The sequence below is a fragment of the Perognathus longimembris genome, chromosome 11, assembly GCF_023159225.1.
Source record: "Perognathus longimembris pacificus isolate PPM17 chromosome 11, ASM2315922v1, whole genome shotgun sequence".
Classification (NCBI taxonomy): domain Eukaryota; kingdom Metazoa; phylum Chordata; class Mammalia; order Rodentia; family Heteromyidae; genus Perognathus; species Perognathus longimembris.
In genome coordinates this window covers 10430826-10452637 of record NC_063171.1, presented here as the reverse complement: position 1 = coordinate 10452637, position 21812 = coordinate 10430826, and the positions used below count along the sequence as shown (strand labels likewise).

The 21812-nt window shown below is 39.0% G+C and overlaps 1 protein-coding gene across 1 annotated transcript in view; it reads left to right on the top strand.

Annotated features, from left to right (window-relative positions):
* The window catches only part of Pld5 (phospholipase D family member 5), a 377182-nt gene that overhangs the window by 333853 nt on the left and 21517 nt on the right, over window positions 1-21812 (top strand). The window contains exon 6 of the mRNA XM_048357325.1: window positions 16585-16782. Within this exon, the coding sequence (XP_048213282.1) occupies window positions 16585-16782 (198 nt within the window). The remainder of the gene's footprint in view (window positions 1-16584; window positions 16783-21812) is intronic.

Below are 21812 nucleotides of genomic sequence, written 5' to 3'. Positions count from 1 at the left end.
AATTCTTACTTTTTATATGAGACTAGAGTAACCATTGGCAACATCAATCCATGATACATTTCAAAATGACTAGACAAAGTACATAAAATGGTTGAAGAGATAAAGAGATTAACATTGTATGTATAACACTACATGTATTGACTATATCCCATAAAGATGTACAAATATGTCTAAATAACAACTCATAGCAATGAGAGAGGTGGGGATAATTGAATAAAATCAGTCTTTCCTGACATGCTTCATTTCAATCAATCATCCTGGAATTTGCCTTCTGGTTGGGAAAATTACCTGTGCAATGACCAGCAGAACACTAGTGCATAGAAGAAAGTGCGTTTTAGAATTGCATTATTTTCATCTCTTTCTTAATCACATATCTCAGACAGGAAAGGTAATATGAATTGCTCACTGGTATCTACATGTTTCTCTGTGTTAGAGATTTGCAAGATACTTTTTGTACAGTCTCTATTTCGTCTCAGCTGGTGGCTGTCAGGCAATTGTTTGCTTCAAGGCCATAGGCATCCTATTCATCAAGCTAAGGATGTGAACAAGCTTTTCTCATTTCCCCCAAATAAAAGTTCCAGCTTGTGCTGGAGAGGAAACCTTCTTACACAAGGTCATTGAAAGCTCAAGCTAGTGTGAGCAGCTTGTCCTAGAAATATTGCTGCAAGTAAACATGGTTCAGCACACAATTGCTTGTTTTCTGTATTGAAATAAAATATTGAGTCCTGTCCTTGCTCCCTCTTAAGAAAGAACACTTTGCTTCCAGGAGTGTAGGAGAAAGGAGAATGAAAAGAAAGAGGTGGGAAGGAAATTTATCTGAGAAAAAAAAAGTCTCAGCCTTAGTATTTGCTCCCCCGGGGAGTATTTCCTCCTCCTTTGGAAAAGCCTTTGTAGAATGATGAATTTCCTCTCATACCAGCAGATGGTAAAACAGTCAGACATGTGTCTGTGGAAGCACAAAAACAGAATTTGCATTTTAATCAGAGCAGCAGGAAAGACATAAAAGAAAGGGCCCTTAAAGATTTACAAGTAATGTATAAACACTTGGAAATTAATCATTTGTAAACCAAGTATAGAAGTATTCGATAGCTGTATTATAAGTCGTGGAATAACTGGAGGCTCCAGTAATGGAACATAGGAAGAACTTTCCAAAAACAATGCTTGGAGGTTGTAAAAAAAAAAAAAAAAGATTCCAGAAGTAAAATAGAGAAAGGAGGCAGTTTCCCAGACACACCCATAAACTGATCGTGTCTAACAAACAGACTTATCAAATGTTTACTTTTATTCTGCACTTAAAACCAAAGGATAAATTTGAATTTAGGTTCATTTTTTTTTCCTCAGGGCCACATGTCCTTGTATGTGCCTATAATCCCAGCTATGCAAAAGGCTGGTCTAAGGCCAGCCACTGAGCAAAATACCAGGCCCTAGAAAAATAGAATGAAAAGGACAGGAGTTGTGTCTCAAGTGGTAGAGCCATCAACCTACCAAGTGTGAGACTCTGAATTTAAACTTCAGTACCACTTAAAAAAATCATATTTCTAAAGTACCCTTTATTTGCCTCACATGTCTTTCTCTTATACTGAATTATATTGCAAATGAACTTTTCATATTCTGATGATGAACATGGTGGAGTATTTACAAGACATCAATGAACTGGAGAGTGAGCATGCTTCAGGAACCTCAAGAACAATACTGGACCATGTTTGGTTGGTTGGAATTGTTGTTTGTGTTGTGTTGTAAGATGAAATTTATTTATATAGCCAAGGATGACCTCGAAATCTTGATCCTCTTGTCTCAGGAAGACATTGTTATTACAAGGCATGCACCACAATACCAGGTGAAGAGTATTCTAAATTTCTAAAGCATTTGGCAAAAAAAATATATGGCAGTATTTTCCAGGAGTGCATAGCTTCATTTGCATAAGGCACAGAAACTTTTTATGTGTAAAGTTCTCCCACATTTACTTTGTTTTTTATCATTCAGTGAGGTTAAGGGAGATTTGGTATCCAAGAAGGAATGACTTGTTTAATACTTTCAATTGCTGCAATATATAAATACATGTATTTCTTTCTCTCTTCTTTCAGAGGCACCATCTATGTCTGGGTATTAGAATAGCACTTCCTTTATTCAAATGCATCTTTAAAATAATAATAAAAGTAATAGATGGTTTTTATAATCATTTATTGTTTGTATATATAGTTTTCTAAAAACACTAAATTTTGCCACTATTTTGTAGTGGATCTAGTCCATTACAAAATAAACAATGAATTACCTATAGATATTTACTTGAATAGTTTGTATATAAAAGACTGCATATAGGGCTGGGAATGTGACTTTGTGGTAGAGTGCCAGTCCTGGGGCTTGGACTCAGGGCCTGAGCACTGTCCCTGGCTTCTTTTTGCTCAAGGCTAGCACTCTGCCACTTAAGCCACAGCGCCACTTCTGGCTGTTTTCTGTATATGTGGTGCTGGGGAATCGAACCCAGGGCCTCATGTATACGAGGCAGGCACTCTTGCCACTAGGCCATATCCCCAGCCCTACATATATATTTTCAAATGAAGATAATTAGCCTTTTGTTTTCTATTTTCTTATTGTCTCCTCAAACTCCTTTTTCCATGTTGTCTTTCATTTTCTTCTCTTTTCACTCTACTGAGTAGAATATTCAAATTCAACCCAGCCAATGCAGTGTGTGTGTGTATGTGTGTGTGTGTGTGTGTGTGTGTGTGTGTGTGCATGTGCATGCACGTGTGCACCCCTGTACTTGGGCATGAACTCGGGACCTAGGCATTTCCTCTTAGCTTTTCTGCCCAAAAGTGGCCCTCTACCACTTGAGCCACAGCTCCAGCTTTTTGAGAGTTAATCAATTAATTTGATGGTTAAGTTTTGAGGGTTAATGGAGATAAGAGCACATGAACATTCCGGCCCATGATTCTTACTCAGATCTTACCTTCCTGGGTAGCTAGGATTGTAGAAGTGAACCAATGGAACCTAGCTTCCAGCTCAAGTTCTTGAGGCACAAAAAGACCAGAAAAAATAGGAATGGGAAGCCAGTTTTGTATTACATGCATACATAATGATCTAGATGTCCAAGCTCTGATTTATGAAAAAAAAGTTCTTTAGTTTTCACACAAGAGCTCTGACTTCTCAATAACAAATACAACTTGAGGAAAGCATTTCTATCTTTTCTTTTCTTATCTATACTTCCATCAATTCCACAGTTTTGTATAGTCCAAATACCATGGCATTCATAGCTAGAACATACCTGATAAAACCTTGGTGGGTATAGGTAGTAGAATGAACTAAGTCAGAACACTGCAGGGTCTCTCACCTTCTGGAGAAAGACCTAAGCCTTTTCTTCACTTACAAGGCTTTGTTCTTTTGTGTTCAGAACACAAATGGGGGGCATGGATGCCTCTTTTCTATCTTGACAGATTAATGGACATACTACCATCTACTGCCGACCTGCAAATGATTCTACCTAAGAATAATGATGTGCATGCTTTGTGATTCTGATATGCCTGAAGCTGTTTATTCTTTCTGTGTAGTTAAAAAAAAATACCCTGTTGTGCAAGCTGTATTCATTATAGTGAAGCATAGCAATGCTTCTTGTATTCTTTTAATGCCACAACTTTGATCCCAAGAAAGAAGCTAGCTCTAGTCAAAGCAAGGCACAGTAGTAGACTAATTGCTAGAGTCTCATCCCTTTGCTGATTTTTAATGCATTAAAGCTATAGAGAGAGCTCAGACAAGGAAATAGCTCAGCCTAGGAAATAGCACAGATAGTGACTTGGAGGGGATTCTGAAATAGACAATTTTCTTTGTACTTTAGACTTCTCAGTTACAGAGTGACAATAACCATATTGACCTATTTCATAGGTAATGGCTGTAGTCATTGTCTAGTTGCTTTCAAGTGAGAAATTAGTGACCTTCTGAGATAAAAAGATTGATGGAGTGTAACAATGTAAAAGCATTTCAGCAGTGACAGTGGTGGCCTAAAGCATCTAGGTTACACAGAAAGAAGAAATGTTCCTCCCTATTGAATAAAAGCTAAGGTTTCTGGGGTTTTTGTTTTTGTTTTATTTTGAGATGACATGGCCATCTTTGGAAATTTTAATTGGAAATTTTGTTTTAAGATTCAAAAGAGATTAACTTAACATCCCAACTTGTTAGTTGAATATATGATCTCATCTTCTCAAAATTATGCCAGATATAATCTTGCCTATGAAGTAGACAGTATTTAGCCTTTGAAAACACAAAGAAGGATGATGTTTACTCAGTGTCAGGGTTGAGCAGGTGCATGGGTGTTCCAGTACATTTCCTTGACAGGGATTCGTGGCATAAATAGTAGTGGAAATTGAACTTTGCCATGGGAGATTCAGTTCTCCATTTGTTTCTGCTTCTGTGTTCCTTGTTTTGACTGAGAAATCACCAATGCCTTCAAAAATATTTCTAATAGCCTTTGTAAGAAATCTATAACCTTTCTTTTTTATTGTATTTTTTATTGTCAAGGTGAAGTACAGAGGGGTTACAGTTACTACAATCTTTCTTTTTTTTTTTTTTTTTTTTTTTTGCCAGTCCTGGGCCTTGGACTCAGGGCCTGAGCACTGTCCCTGGCTTCTTCCCGCTCAAGGCTAGCACTCTGCCACTTGAGCCACAGCGCCGCTTCTGGCCGTTTTCTGTATATGTGGTGCTGGGGAATCGAACCTAGGGCCTCGTGTATCCGAGGCAGGCACTCTTGCCACTAGGCTATATCCCCAGCCCCCAATCTTTCTTAAGATATGTTACTTCTGGGAAAGATCTAGTCCACTACAAGAAACAAAGAACACAAAAGAAGACAAACAAGATGAAATCTTTCAAATGGAATTGTCAGCTCTGAATGTGTGCATGCATTTTACTTGTAGTATCCAGGACTGTCCTCATACATCCAGTACAGGGATTCTGAGCAAACCCTGCCAGAATACCTGTCAAATATTCACAAAGAATGTCTTCCAAAAGTTATATTCATTTGTCCACTCATCTACTGTACACCATCTAGGCTGTATCCCTAACTTGGCTTTTGTGAATAGTACAGCAGTGAACATGGATGTGCAAGTATCTTTATCAAATCCTGATTTGAAATATTCTGGGTAGATGCCTAAGAGTAGCATGGCTGGATCACAGGGTAGTTCTATATTTAGTTTTTTGAGGAATCACCCAGCCTCCTCCCATGAACATCATCCTGTTATCTAGCCAGTGTTTATCTACTTATTTTACTTCAATAAGTCCAAGAGATTATTGTGTGGAACGTTTATAGCTAGACGTTAAAGATTTCGAATAAATAATGGTGTCCTGAAAAGTTTTCAGACCCTTATTAAATATGAAGCATGAATTAACGTGAAAGGAAAGAAAAAAGCAAGGAAAAGAAGGATGGGGGAAGGAAAGAAAAAGAGAGAGGAAGGGAAAAGGAAGGGAGAGAAGGAGGAAAGGAGTGAGGGAGGGAGAGGGGGGATAATGGGAGGAAGAACAAAGGAAGGAAAGAAAGAGAGACAGGGAAAAAGTTAGGTAGGTAGATTGGCAAAGGGACCTCACTTTGTGTTCATCCTAAATGTAAACCAGTGTGGTGTCTGCACATTCTTACTGGACAGAGGAGCCTAGGACATGAACTCCCAGGGCATACTTTTGTAATAAGCCACTTTCCATTTGGGGGCTTCAGTGTCTTTCATTTTTAAATAAGGTTGAATGAGTGTTTTCTAAGATTCTTCCATCTTCTCATGTCTCTCTGGTCAGTCATGTTACTTATGAACAGCAATATCATTCCCACTTGGTAAACATAGAAAATAACACATGAGCCAGGCACTTGAGGCTCACGCTTGTAATCCTAACTACTCAGGAGGTTGAGATCTGAGGATCATGGTTCAAAGCCAGTCCAGGCAGAAAAATCCTTGAAACTCTTAGCTCCAGCTAACCACCAGAAAACTGGAAGTGGTGCTGTGACTCAAATGGTAGAGCACTAGCCTTAAGCTGAAGAGCTCAGAGACAGTGACCAGTCCCAGAGGCCAAGTCCCACAACTGACAGGAAGAAAGAAAGAAACAAACAAACAAACAAACAAACAAAGAAAAGAAGACACAGATGAGCTAAAGGTACTGGCCACCCACGTGGGAATAGAGGGTAGGATAGTAAGTACATTTCTGAGCACAAGTCTGTCTTTGAACTCTCAAGCATAATTTCTACATTTTTAATCAGCAGTAACAAAAATTTCACCTGATTGTCAAACATAAAATGAAGCCAGAGCTCCTAATAATTAAATCTCCTGCCATAAGTTAGAATATAAATCAGTTGCTAACTGGATGACCATAAGTTGCTCACAGTTGCAGGTTCTTTTGTCTTTTTCAAGAAAATTAAAGAAATATTTGCTCACATTTCTATAAAATTATGAAAGCAACAGACTGGGCATCTGTGGATGACAAATGGGGCTGTAGTTAAGCTAACATGTGTTAATTACTCTGAATTACAGTAGAGATGATGGTAATGCCTCTCTCCTCTCCTCTTCCTGGAGTGTTGACATGATCATCCATCAGATACTGGCTCTGCTTTCTGCTCCTCTACAGCACCCATCAAAGCAAGCCTGTCTTTGTTGTGGTTTTTTTCCTACTTTAGCTAAAGGAAATATCTTCATTCATGGCATTGTCTTTGATAACCATCTTCTAACTCACAGAAAAAGATAAATAAAAATATATATATTGTGGTGTAATTGCATGTTTTCCCTAATCCTTCATTTTGAAAATGTGTGGTCAGATAAGAAATAGGGCATGCATAGTGTGGCACTGGTGGCTCACATCTATGATCTTAGTTGAAGACAAATCCAAGAGACTCTAATCTCCAATTAACCAGCAAAAAGCCAGAATGGAGGCATAGCTCAAGTAGTAGAATGCCAGCTGTGAGCAAAAAAGCCAAGAGAGACCCAGTACTAACATACACTCACACAAACAAAATCAAAAGAAACAAACTAAAACAATGTCTTTAATCTTAGCTACTCAAGAGGCTGCATTCTGAGGATTGCAGTTTGAAGCCAGCCTTCGCAGATAAGTCAGTGAGACTATTATCTTCAATTAACTAGCAAAAAGCCAGATGTAGAGTAGTGGCTCAAGTGGTAGAATGCCAGCCAGCCTTGAGCAAAAAGGTAAGTGAGAGTGGGAGGCCATGAGTACAAGGCCTATTACCAACACACACACACACACACACACACACACACGCACATGCACACACACTTGTTTGATACCCACATTAACAGTAGGACTTGGTCCTTCCCTACAAGGAACTTCTAGTGGCAGAGATGTTCCACTTTGTAAACCTCTTTCTGATATGCAATATTAAGCTAATCTTCGCATCCTGTAATCCCAGCTTCCTTGCTTTCAAAGTCTCACACTCTCTCTGTATAGCACAGAGGGTTTTTTTAACCTATAAAATGGGAGTATGAGGGACGAGGTAACAAACAGTACAAGTAATGTATCCAATGCCTAATGTATGAAACTGTAACCTCTCTGTACATCAGTTTGATAATAAAAATTTGAAAAAATAATTAAAAAATAAAAAATAAAATAAAATGGGTTGTTAAATTTAAAGAATAAGGCATATGAAGCATTTATGGCATACCCAGTGAGCACTAAAATAAATCAGTATTGTTTTTGTATTTGTATTTCTCTCTAAAAATAGATTGATAGAGTCTCCTAGATTGTGTGAAACCCATATGCCCTTTCCCAAGCTGCCACCCTTGAAAATATCCTAGGAGAAGAAAGAACTGCTGCTATGATTTGAGCTTTGAGCAAAACACTTGCCCTTGCAATACCCTCTTGCAGGACTGCAGGTGCTTAAGCATTACCCTATTTTTAGATTTTTTTTTTTTTTTAGTTTATCACCAGCAGTTTGCCCATTGGGGTGGGGGGGTAGGGGATCCATCTCTTCTCTTTTACTTCCAAGGAATAATTGGCTGATAAACCTCAAGCTTTTCAGAATGATTTTATTTCCAACAGTGGGACTATTCAGTCAATTTGACTTATTTGTGACTGCCTCAATCAGTCATAATCATATGATTTAACTGAAAAGTCAGAGTGGGCAGTAGTGCATGACCATCCATTGCCAGTAGACAGAGCAGAGCAGCCAGCAGGCAGAGCCCAGTCTTGAGCAGGTAAGGTTTGTATTTTTCCTAAGAATAAAATTGCCTCTTTGAATCAATTGGAAGTTTAACTTTCTGTCTCTTGATAGTCTGGACACTGAAAAGCACCAGAATCCCATTTCTCTTTGATTTTTTCCCACTACCAGCAATGCTCTAAAGGGTTTGTTCAGAAACCTGAATGGAATTTTTGCTCTAGGTTAAAAAAATGTGCAAACAAAAGTGAGTTTCATTTTTCTCATCTTCAAAATCAGTGTGAATTAAATGTACATATATAGAAATGGGGTAGAGTTCTTGTATGCTAACAATAACATAAGAAGTTTAATTCTGCTCACACTTCTAAAGAATCAGGTTTGGCCTCCTCCTGTGCCTTCAGATTCCAAATCTGCACCAAATCTGCCTCTTAGTTTACACAATGGGAAAAGGAACACAAAATCCTTGTTTAGAATAGAGTCCCTAGAAATCCTGGTAGCTAGAGAAAATTGTAGGAGTGCATGGAGAGACAATGACCACTTGCACGTTGGTGGTGGCACATGAGGACAATTGGAGAAAGTGTTCATAAGTATGGGAAAGTCCATAAGTATGCTTCCTTCCATGTTATCCTACCCAAAGCACAACAGCACTCATGATTATGGTTCCATTAAATTATTTTTATTTAATCTGGATGTATGGCTCAAATGCTAAAATGCTTGCCTGATGGAGTTCCAAACCCCAATACTGCGCCCCCCATAAAAAGACAGCTATTTTATGCTCCCTTTTCAACATTTTCAGTATTTAATGCAATGTATTCCCTAATGAGGTACATAACAAAAATGGAGATGAGAACAGTGGCACTGAAAATGGCTCATGAACAGTTTGTCTTTGATTCTAATGGGTGAAGCCTTTTTGTACTTTTTTTTTTTTTGCCAGTCCTGGGGCTTGGACTCAGGGCCTGAGCACTGTCCCTGGCTTCTTCCCGCTCAAGGCTAGCACTCTGCCACTTGAGCCACAGCGCCGCTTCTGGCCGTTTTCTGTATATGTGGTGCTGGGGAATCGAACCCAGGGCCTCATGTATATGAGGCAGGCACTCTTGCCACTAGGCCATATCCCCAGCCCAAAGAGGTGTGGTTTTTTTTTGTTGTTGTTTTTGTTGTTGCTGTTGTGGTTGTTGTTTGGCCAGTCCTGGGGCTTGGACTCAGGGCCTGAGCACTGTCCCTGGCTTCTTTTTGCTCAAGGCTGGCACTCTGCCACTTGAGCCACAGTGCCACTTCTGGCTGTTTCTTTTTGTACTTCTTTATGCTTGAAAATAAATGTCATTATTCCCTTTCCTCGTTAATTTCCCAAAGTACCTCTTGGCTGCTACTTGAGCAATGTATTATTCTAACTAGGGTTATACTGAATACCTAGTACTCTCATTCCATCAAGAAATTGACTTGGGCTGGAATAATGGCACTGAGTCAGTACACTGACTGTTGGTCACTCTGTCCTGCTCTAACAACCACCCTCTTCACCACTCTATGATATGATATAGTGGAGAGGTACGTATATTGTCCCAAGACAAAGTTTCAGCAAGAACTGGAGGTTGCTGGACCCTGGTGGCTCACACCTGCAATCCTAGCTACTCAAGTGGCTTAGATCTGAGGATCTAAAGCCAGCCTGGGCAGAGACTCCTACCTTTAATTAACAAGCAAAAACATGGAAGTAGAGGTGTAGCTCAAGTGGGAGTACACCACCCTTGAGCAAAAAGACCAAGTGAGAGTGTGATACTCTTAAGTTCAAGCCCCAGAACTAGGACAAAAATGAAAAAGAAATAAAATAGATGGAGAGAGTGAACAAATTTCTTGCTGAGGAGAGTCAGCACCATGTAAACTGTAAGGCATAGCACTAAGTAGGTATTGGGACAGTTTTTAGGATTTGAGCTCTTTTGGACTAATTTAGGGGAACATTTTTAAAAGTCAAGGCTTTGTTCACATTGGCTTCTTTTAGGATCTGGTGGTGATTCTATGATTGGATGTCTTAGTAAATCTTACCTGTAACGAGATTAAGAAATAAGGAAACTATAGTTAGTAAAGAAACAGCAGTCACTTATATGAAATTTGTGGGCAGATGTTTGGTCAGTTTTATGGCTTGAACAATGTTCATACATTGATCTGTGTTTGGCCATGATTTGGGTTTTTCTCTGTTTTCTGTTGGTCATGATAACAGTGTGGTCTTTTATTGTCTTGATCTGTCATGGATGGTCTCCGTGTAGTCTTGTCTGACCTTGGTGTTCTGTGGAATGGTTAAGCAGGAGATCAAAGACCCAGGCAGGCCAGGCCCATTCCTAGAAACACAAAGACTGTGAAGAGAGTCCATGCAAGCTCACAGGTGTCATAGCTCATTTTTCTCTTTGCTCAGTAGGAAAAGAAGTTGAACTCGTCTAAAATCACATAGCAAGTGAAATGAGCTATAATGTTAATAAAACTCAATTTGGTCCCCAAGTCTAGTCACTTACAGAATCTGTAAGTATATTCCCACTTAGTTGTCTATTAACTTCTGTGAAACTCTAAGCCTAATTAATCTATTGAGACTGATTCTCTTTGAATAACAACCATTTTCTCTTCTTCCATGTTCTGTTGGAAACCCATTTTTGAGCATATAGCCACATTTATGCATAGAAAACCTCTAGTTGAGGATCACTGCCTTTTAGCTTCAGCTACTCAATTGGAAAGGGTTACGTGTACCAGACATGGTAGTGTAAATTTGTAATCTCAATACTTGCAATACTGAAGCAGCAGGACAGAGTTCCCGGGCAGCCTGAGCTACATAGTAAAACCCTGTCAGAAAATAAAAGTAATTGTTCTGGTATTATTAGGGTAAGTGAACTCCTTTGTAAATAAGGAATTATTCTGGTGTAGAAATACCACAGATGTGAGAATATTGACAGTTTATAGCAGATGAAGTAGTAAAGGAAACACAGAAGTCAAAACAAACTGGGTTCCCATGTGAATTCTGCTACAAGTTAGCAAAGTTACCATATGGAAATGAATGGTTTCAGTGTTGTTCATGGCAATGGGAACTAGAGAGTACTATTCATACCAGACCTTCAGTATCTTCACTATGTCTGTCCCTGTCTCCTTGTTTGCTCTATACTCTTAAGCATGCTAGGAGCAGGAACCAGGTTTTGTTTCCCCTTGCTGTTAGATTCAAAATCTGGAAGTGCCCAAGGTTTGTTAAAAGCAAAGAAATCTGATTGTGGTGAAGCTCATGGCCACTGACTTTGCCTTTTGGTCACAAAAGTCAAATGATCCCTATATTTCCTACTTCCTTTCTTTGGCTCCATTGAGACTTGAATAGTGTTGGTGTTGTTAAGGCAGTCGCTTTGCCCCATGCAAAGGGCACCTTATGTTGGTCTCTGCACCCCACTGTTGCTGGCTTCAGGAAGCTTGTTTAGTGGAAATTTGGCTCATGGATCAATCTAAGGCTTGACACCGATACTGATCACTGAGTACCATGCTTGTCAAATTCATCCAGGTGTGTCTCTGAGCTGTCCTGGCCAGATGGATTTACAGTGGCATCTCCAGCTTTTCTGCTTCCAGGCTTTTGTAGCATATGTCAGGGTCAGAGGGCATCAGGCAGGTCTGCTGCTAAGACTCCTGGGTTGAGAAGGGAGTTTGCTTTCATCTTTGACAGTCATTTATTCATTTCAGGGCTATTCATTTATTAACTTATGAATCCAATCCTGAAAATAAAAATGTGACCTTTTTACAATCTCTTTCTCTAGACACACTGTAAGGTCACATAGGGACAATAACAGATTTGTTTAAATCATGATACAGTGTATTATGTGCCACATGGAGAATATGTGTCAAGTACAGTGATAGACAAAGCAAGAAACCCATATACCAGAAAATACTTTGTTAGAATTAATAACAATAGGGCTGGGGATATAGCCTAGTGGCAAGAGTGCCTGCCTCGGATACACGAGGCCCTAGGTTCGATTCCCCAGCACCACATATACAGAAAACGGCCAGAAGTGGCGCTGTGGCTCAAGTGGCAGAGTGCTAGCCTTGAGCAGGAAGAAGCCAGGGACAGTGCTCAGGCCCTGAGTCCAAGGCCCACGACTGGCCAAAAAAAAAAAGAATTAATAACAATAGACAAAATGGATTGTATACTTCCACATGCTTAAAGAAATATAGCATAGTGTTTTACATAAGCAAGTTTTTGTGTTAAACCAAGCCATATCATTTATCATCAAGTGACTGACTAACTAGCAGGTTAGAGGAAACTTCTCTTTTTTGCCAAGGGGCATTAAATACTTATAACACTATTCCTGGGCCATCTGAAATTATTAATATAAGCAAATTGGTCATTGGCACCTGATGAGAATTTACTTGAGAAGCATACATGGTTCCAAATGATTTCTCAGGCCTTATATATAACAAGTAGTGATCTGGATGCTCTCCAATCCTGATTTAAAGCCTTAATTTCCTCCTGTATTTGATGGGATAAAAGTTATATCTAAGTGAGCTGGTGTCATATTTAAGAAAGGTAAAGAGCATTATATCCATTTCCTAGAGCTGCCATAAAGAATTATCATCCACTTGTTAGCTCCAGAGAAGAAAAACCAGAATTAAGCTCACAGGGCTGGAGGCTAGATACTAACAAGCCATGTGTACTCTGAAGGCTCTCTGAGAGAATCTGTACTTGTCTCTTCCTGGCTTCTGGCAGTTTCTGGAAATCCTCAGTGTTCTCTGGCTTATAGATTTGTCACTCTGGGTTCATATAACCATTTTCTGTGTGTCTGTATCTCTCTATCCATACTTCCCTTTTTATCATGAAGTTATCTGTCATATTAGATTCAGGACTCACTTAATTCAATTTAACCTCATCTTATTTTGACTGCATCAGCAAAGACTGTATTCCAAATAATGCCACACTCCCAGGTTCTGAGTGGGTGTGAATCCAATTTACATACCAAGTAAGCACTCAGTCAATATTACTAACCCTAAGTATGATTACCATTGAATTCTAGCAATAAAGCTTGGAGACAGAGATTATCTTTATTGAACAATAAACTGAAATTTAAGAGTTAAGCAATTTACTCAAAGCTATACAGCAAGAAAAGAACAAGATGCAGACTCAGCTGGTCTGACTTTGAACTTCAGTAGGGTCACCAGCTATGTCATGCCAGAAAACCAAAAGTAGACAGAGGTTCTCTAGACAGCATGAGGGTGGGAGTGGGGGAATGTAGGGGGAAGAGGTCTGAAAGTGAGCAAGAAATTGTACCACCTAAGTAGCTTTCAACTCACATTCATAAATGGCCAGGCTGGAAAGCACTTAGAGACTTTATGAACTGAACCCTGTCATTGCTCCAAGACTTGATAAAAAAAAAAATCATCCAGGTACCAGTGGTTCACGCCTGTAATACTAACTATTCAGGAAGCTGAGATCTGAGGATTGCTGTATCAAGCTATCCCAGGGCAGAAAAGTCCCACGTGACACTCTTATCCCCAATTAACCTCTCACAAACAGGAGGCGGATCTGTGGCTAGAGTGCTAGCCTTGAAAAGAAAAAGCTCAGGAACAGTACCCAGGCCCTGAGTTCAAGCCTCCCCCCACCCAAAAAAAAAAAAAAAAAAAACTTCAAGGCAACTCTTTATGCTCAGGGTCAGACTCATGTTCATTTTTTTGTTTCTTCCTGACAATGGCCCTAGGCAACATCAGAACAAAACTCAGCTTCTCTGTAGCCACATTTGGGAGACAAGGAAATGTGTTAGAAAGGCCCTGGTCCTGTGGGTCAGCTACTGACTGAGATAGAAACAATGTCTCAACAGCTCTGTCCCCACTCTCACCACCAGGGAATCCTGTAATAAACACTACCCTGGTGGGAGAGCTGAGAAATAGTGAAGTGCTCTAGGCACTTCTGGAGAAGGCAAGGTGGTAGCATTGACCCAACCTGGGACACAAATGAGCAAGAAGTCTAAGTTGTTTAAAACCCTGAGGCTGGATCAGAGATGACTGCAGGTAGACAGGCATTAACCTGGAATGAAAGGAGTCATTAGCAGTTTCCCTAGGCTGTTTCTATAAATCTCTGAGTTCAGGAAACATATGAACATGACTCTCCCTTAGCCCTCCCCAAGATCTGGCTGAACACTCTTGTCTCCAGCTGCTCTCATCCGTTTTCCTTCTCCATATCACAGCCAAAGGGACTTCCTCAATTCATAGCCTGATAATGCTGCTCTCCTTACCACCTGCTTCCTCATAACTCAATATACACAGAAAACTGCTTATCACACCACACCACAGAGGTCCCTGGGATCTTACATCTCTATTCTATGGGGTTCTACTTCCATCATCAAAAAAAAAAATATTTACCAACACATATTCATCCTATACTTTCCTGTTTAACTCAACCCCAGAGCTCTGGAGTTGGTCCAAATAAGATATGGTCTCCCTCATAGGGAATAATTAGCACAGGCTTAGGCTAGTCACAGCAGAGGATCACAAGACCCTAATAGCTATGCCCTTATGAATCCATAAGATGATGCTAAGTGAAATGAACTCCATGTTATGGAAATGACTGTTATATAACCGTTGTAATCACATTCAACATGCCATGTGAAACCATAGCTTCTATTGTTGAGGATCCTCTTGTATCCCCTTCCTGTGGTTGTACCTGCACTATCACTGTATCTTATCTGAGTACATTGGAAACTGTGTATACTGGTATTAGAACTAGGAAAGTGAAAGGGAATATCAAAATCGAGAGACAAAGGATAAAAAGACAAACGACTACAAAACCAATACTTGCAAAACCATTTGGTGTAAACCAACTGAACAACTCATGGGGGGAGAGGGAAAGGGGGAAGGGGAAGGGAGGAATGAGGGAGGAGATAACAAGCAGTACAAGAAATGTACCCAAGGCCTAATGTATAAAACTATAACCTCTCCGTACATCACTTTGACAATAAATAAGAAAAAAAGCGGGGGGGTGACGATAAGGCCCCTGGAGTCCGTGGGTTTGGTATGTCCTCTCCAACCATCTCCTTTCACTTTCCTGCCTTCACTGATGTTAATGAGTTTGGCTATCTAATGCTAGACTTCTAAAGAAATACATGAATCGGGTCACCCAGAGACATGTTCAAAGATTCTCACTGCTTTATTTCTTTCATTAGAGAGAAAATATGAACAAGTCCATCCATGAGTTAAGTAATTTGTGTCCACTACTCAGCACTTATTATGGATCTGGGATAATGGTAAAAGATCAGGACAAATAAACAAAGGAAGATCACCATCACCTGTGTTCTGTGGTCTCTAGAGAGTGGATAGCCTTTCTTGTGATCGTATGTGAAGTGTTTTGAGCAAAGATTAGCAGGAAAGTTCAAAAGGAAGATTAATATGGGTGTACTCCAGACTCCTTCAGAGCCTAGGCCTCCCCTGGCAACCCCTCACTAGATGATCAAGTGAACTCCAGACTCCTTCAGAGCTCAGGCCTTCCCTGCCAACCCTTCACTAGGTGATCAGGTTATCTCATCAGCACAAGGGTGTGCTGTTCTTTTCTGACAGAAATTTCACTTTATCATTTTCATTAACTAAAATAGAGATCATTTTCAGTTTTCACTAAGGGGATGCAAAATCTGGAGTAGTTTTGTTCTTGAGTACCTTTGGCCAGCTACAGAAAATGTATATTCAAATTCTTGATTTACCACTGATTAAATGCCAACTTCTATTTGTACTTAATTCTGTGGGCTTCAGTCTCATCCATGCATTGAGGGATGTAGACAAAATAATCTCTAAAGCCTCTTTCTTCATTGTGAGATTTATTGCTCAATTACTGTTGAGGTTTGTGCAATATGAATAATTGCTAGCATGTTTAGTAATTACCATGGGATAAGGCACTCTTCTTGGGCCCTTTTGTATATTAGCTATCTTAAGTTTCATAACATAAATATGAAATAAAATTTTTTCATTAACTCCACTTTACAGAAGACACAAAAGTTCAGAATTTAGTATGTTCGAAGTCACACTGCTAAGAAGTTGTGGAGCTGTGTCCCTACTTCCAGGCACTGGAGCTTCAGAATCATGCCTGGAACAATTGCACCAGGCCACACTTTAAGATCTTTATCTTGCTGATTTACGGACCTATACCAAAACACAAATGTTTAAGGAAACAAATCTGAAGAATCTACATAAAAAGTGTGTATGAATATGGAAACAATTGTTATGATATTATATAGCAAAATAATATTTTCCCCAAATGCACAAGTCAGGAAAAGTTATGTTTAAATACTTGATATTTTTAAAAACATTTTTCTTATGTCATGATATGGATGACTGTATCTACATATTTCTGGGTAAAAACAAATGCAAGAAAAAGATGTCATTGCTACTGCATTCTTATGCATGTATTTTCCCATAGAAAATAACACCATCAAATGCACCCAGCATTGATGCTCTCCATTTTAATTTCACAGATGAAAGAACTTGGTGTCATCTTCTACAACTGCAGCTGCCTGGTCCTAGATTTACAAAGGATATTTGCCTTATATAGTTCATTAAAATTCAAGAGCAGGGTGCCTCAGACCTGGTCCAAGAGACTCTATGGAGTCTATGACAATGAAAAGAAATTGCAACTTCAGCTGAATGAAACCAAGTCACAAGCTTTTGTGTCGGTGAGTAGTCTGTCTTCTCCCTTCTTTCTCACTCTGCTTTCCCCTCTCCTTCCTCCAAAAGCTCTTTGTCAAGTTGAAATGTTTCCATACGATTGTTTAGAGCTAAATGAATTTAAATGGGCCAAGTGCTCATGACTATAATCATAGCTACTCAGGAGGCTGAGATAGGAGGATCACAGTTCAAACACAGACTGGGCAGGAAAAGTCTGTGAGAATCTTTTCTCCAATTAACCACCAAAAAAGTCGGAAGTGGAGCTGTGGCCCAAGTGGTAGAGCACTTAGCTTAAGAGCTCAGGGAGTGCCTAGGCCTTGAATTCAAGACCCAAGAAAGGCACCTAAAAAAAAAAAAAGAATAGTTGTAGCCCACCCTTCAGTGCTTAACATCTTAACATTTGTCCTCTCTTTTCTTCTTCTTTTTCCTCTTCCTCCTCCTCTTCCTTCCTCTCCTCCTCCTCCTCCTTCACCTTCCTCCTCCTTCTTCGTCTTCCTCCTCCTCTTCCTTGTATTATTATTACTATTATTGTGTGTGTGTGTGTGTGTGTGTGTGTGTGTGTGTGTGTGTGTGTGTGTAGCCTGGTACTCAAACTCAGTACCTGATGATTTTTCTCAGTAGCTGGTACTTTACCAACTGAGCCATGCCTCCAACCCCAGTAGGCTTCTAGGCTTATGCTCTGTTCTAACCTGGTGCTTACAGTAATGTGAATCTTAATCACTCCAAGTTTTAGATACTTCAAGTTGCCTATTATGATCCAAAATCACTCTATAATAAGCATGGGATTATGACTATTTTATAAGTAAAGCACTGAAAGTTTTCTATTGCACCAAGCCCATCTCCTGGGAAGTTCCAAGATGCCACCATCTACCTCCATTGTCTTCTGATCCTAGAGTCAGCCCATTCTCCACGTGTGATTTTGAGAGGCCTTTAACAGAAGAACTCTTCTATTATTTTTAAGTAGTTGTACAAAGAGGTTTTGATTCATCATGATCAGTTTGTGAGTTCAACACATTTTGATCAATGTGTCCCCTCTCACCACTCCCCTATTTATCCCCTCAAGTTACCTGTTTTCATTTTCACATATTACACTGAATATTATGACTAGTAGGGAACTCTTTGATGAGACAAATCTGAGGAAAACTCAGTGTATGAAGAAGACAAAGGTTAGTACTTCTGTCTTTGATTAGGGACTGAGAGCAAGAAGCCCACTCATTAGCACAAGACTCCTGGCACTGAGCCCCAAGGCCTCTGCCTCCACCAAAAACTAACTACCTCCACCCTCTCCTCACCACCATGGCCCATCATCTCATGGCTATCCATCAATGTCCTTGGGAATAGGCAGTACAAACATCTGGATCTGCAGCCCTCGTCTGTAAACTCCAAACAGCTTCAAGTCATCTAGAGACTGATGCTTAATGCACATTTACATGCCTCTCACTCTGATCTGACCTGTTGCACTTGAGGTGAGACCTTAGGAGTCTGCTATGAATCGAGCATTTGAATTGATTCCTATACTCCGAGGAACTTTCATAAATCATGCCTCCAATTTACTATTGCTATTTCTTTCTTCATATCAGTGAATTTATATCAAAGACATGTATGAAAGAACATTTTAAATAATGTCAGATTTTATCCTTTTTGCCTTTTCACATGAAAGCACAATCTAAACATTTAGAAATGTACTACTAGAAGGGACAACAAAAGATCAAAGTTGTTGCAATTAAATAATAAATCTCCTAAATATGAATAGTAGCAATTGAGTGATAAAAGATTTTTAGATAATAATTTAAAGAAGTTTTCTCTTTTTTTTTTTTTTGCCAGTCCTGGGCCTTAGACTCAGGGCCTGAGCACTGTCCCTGGCTTCTTTTTGCTCAAGGCTAGCACTCTGCCACTTGAGTCACAGCGCCACTTCTGGCCATTTTCTGTATATGTGGTGCTGGGGAATCGAACCCAGGGCTTCAAGTATACAAGGCAAGCGCTCTTGCCACTAGGCCATATCCCCAGCCCCTCTTTTTTTTTTTTTTTTTTTTTGCCAGTCCTGGAGCTAGAACTCAGGGCCTTGGCACTGTCCCTGAACTTCTTTTGCTCAAGATGAAAATTCTCATGTCTGTCTTTTTCTGTTTATGTGGTACTGAACCCAGGGCTTCCTGCATGCTAGGCAAGCACTCTACCACTAACCCACATTCCCAGCTGAAGTCTCTTTTTTAAGTAGGGCAGCTGAGAATGCAAAAGCAATCAGCAATGAACCTTTTACTAATAACATTATTGATTTATACATTTTAATTGTATCTGAAGATGACCCTGTAAGACCAGAACGCCAAATCATATTCCCAATTTGGATACAAGAAGCAATAGAAAACAAGATGACATGACAGCCAAGCAAAGGGTCCAGGAAAACAGACTTTAAACAGTAAGAAAAAGAATTGTATATAATCATGGATTTTGAATTTAAGACTTGAATTTTAGAGATGAATGAGATTGTTATGCAAATTAATTGATTCTACAATTTCTAAACATACAAGGAAAGACGTCTCCAGACCTTAGGAAAATCCACTAAAATGTAAGGCTTTTGTAATACTCTAGAGCATATGTAGAAATGTCTCTTTCATTAAAGAGATAGCACTAAATGAACTGTACAACATTTTCTCATGTTGTCTTTTAAACTAAGCAGTGCTCTTATTTTGTTTGCATTCATTGAATTGATTCTTAATTTTATTAATAATATCAAGCCGATTTTCAAATTTCTATTTAACAGATACTGATTAGAAAGCATTTTCAAAGAACTCTAAAATGTTATTGGCATGAGAGAGAAAAAAAAAGAAATAACAATTCCTAACATGGAAATTGAGGTCTTTGATCATATCTTGATTCTAATATTTATCACACCTTTGTAACTATTTGCATGTAGTCATTTTTTCCAGAACTCTAGGTTCCAGGCTCTAGGTTGCTTGTTCTCTTCATCACTGGCATTCCCAGTAACTCACTTAGTGCTCTCCAAAAGCAGCAAGTGCTGGATTGGAATTATTAGTAGTACTATTCATGGAAAGTTCTAAAATGCATAGAGCTCTACAGCAACATATGTAAAACTAATGCCAATGCAAATTCATTTTAATATATGTTCACTATAAAACCTTTAAATGGTTTATTGTATTTTTATAAGCAGACAGTCCCAAAATGAAGTTGAATGCACAAAAAAAAATTATTTGAAGACCTTAAGAATAGCCATTACTGAAAGGAAGCAGTGGTTCACGATTCTGATCTTAGCTACTCAGGAAGCTGAGATCTGAGAATCATGATTTGAAGCCAGCCCCAATAGGAAAGTCTATGCAATTCCTATCTCCAATTAACCAGCAAAAAAAACAGATGTAGGAATGTGACTCAAGTGGTAGAGCACTAGTCTTGAATGAAAAGGCTTAGGTGAGTGCCCAGGCCCTGAGTATAAACCCCAACACTAGTACACACACACACACACACACACACACACACACACACGAGAGAGAGAGAGAGAGAGAGAGAGAAATACATTTCTCAAATTCGATTTTAGATAATTGATAGGTTAGCTTAGTTAAATACCAGTTTCAAATTATGATATGAATATTTCTAGTTTTATGATGGAACACAATGGGTCACTTGGTTAGACATAGCTATGTGATTTTTAGTAAGTTGGGGTCAGACAATTCTGATTATCTTATATCTCCACTTGAAGATGGGAATGACAGCTAGATGTACTTTTGTCTTGTAGATTTCTTTTTAGAAACTTTAAAATACTGTACTGAAAAATAATAATACACATTTGCTTTCTAGAATAAAGCCTAGCTAGTTCACAGTCTAATTTTATTTATCTGGATACTAGATGGACTTCATCTTTTCTTGTTTATTATTTAGTTCAACCAACCATCAGTCATGTAGACTGAGATATTTAGAAAGGGTCCTTGGGCTGCTATGTGATAAATACCTCCCTCTTTATAGTCTCCAGTGTATATTCTTCATTATACTTTTAACAACTTTATTGAGTGGCAATTCATTATTTTGAAGTATACACTTCATGAGTTTCAGTGTAGTCAGAGAGTTTCTCAGTCATCTCTACCATCTAGATTTGAACATTTCTTCACAGAGAAAACCCCCATAATCATTAGCAGGCAGCAGTCACCTTCCATTTCCATCTCCAAGCCTCTGGCAAGCATGAATCTATTTTCATTCAATGGACTTATTTTTTTCTGGCCATTTCTTCTAAATAGCACGTTTTCTAGGTTTATCCATACTATAACATGAACCAGTTCTTTTGATGCTTGTTTTGGTGGTGGTGGTAGTGGTTGTACTGAAGACCAGACTCATGATTTCTAAAAATCACTCTACCCTGAGCCACACTGACACTACTATTGCTTTTAGTTTTCCTCTTTTTACATATGGTGTCCTGCTAACTTTGCCGAACTGAGTTTTGCATGAGGATCCTCTCCACCTCCCAGGTAACTGGGAGATAACAGGTATAAACCACCACACTCAGCTTCTTTCATTTCTTTGTAAGTCCAAATAACATTCCATAGTCTGTATGTGTCACATTTTCTTCATGAGGCCAAAAGGCCTCAGGTTATTGTGAATATGACCAATATGAACCCAGATTTTTATTGGAATGCCATTTTCAAGTCTTTTGGATTTCTATTTAGGAATGGAACTGCTGAGTACTTTATGATCTATGAACACTTTGAGAAATTGCCAAACTGTTTTCTAACTTCATTATACCAGCATATAATCCCAGTAGCAAAATACCGGGGGTTACATTTTCTTCACATTCTGTCAACACTTATTATTCTGTTTCATTTTAGCCTTCCTAGTAATATGATATGTATTTCATTGTGGTTTTGATTTTCACCATTTTCTGTGCTTATTAGCCATTTGTATATCTTTTTTGCAGAAATATCTATCAAATAACTTTCCCATTTTTAATTAAGATTTTTAAGAAATAAAGTTGTAACTAAGTTGTAAGAATTATTTTTACATTCTGGATAGAATACCCTTATCAAGCTGGGCACCAGTG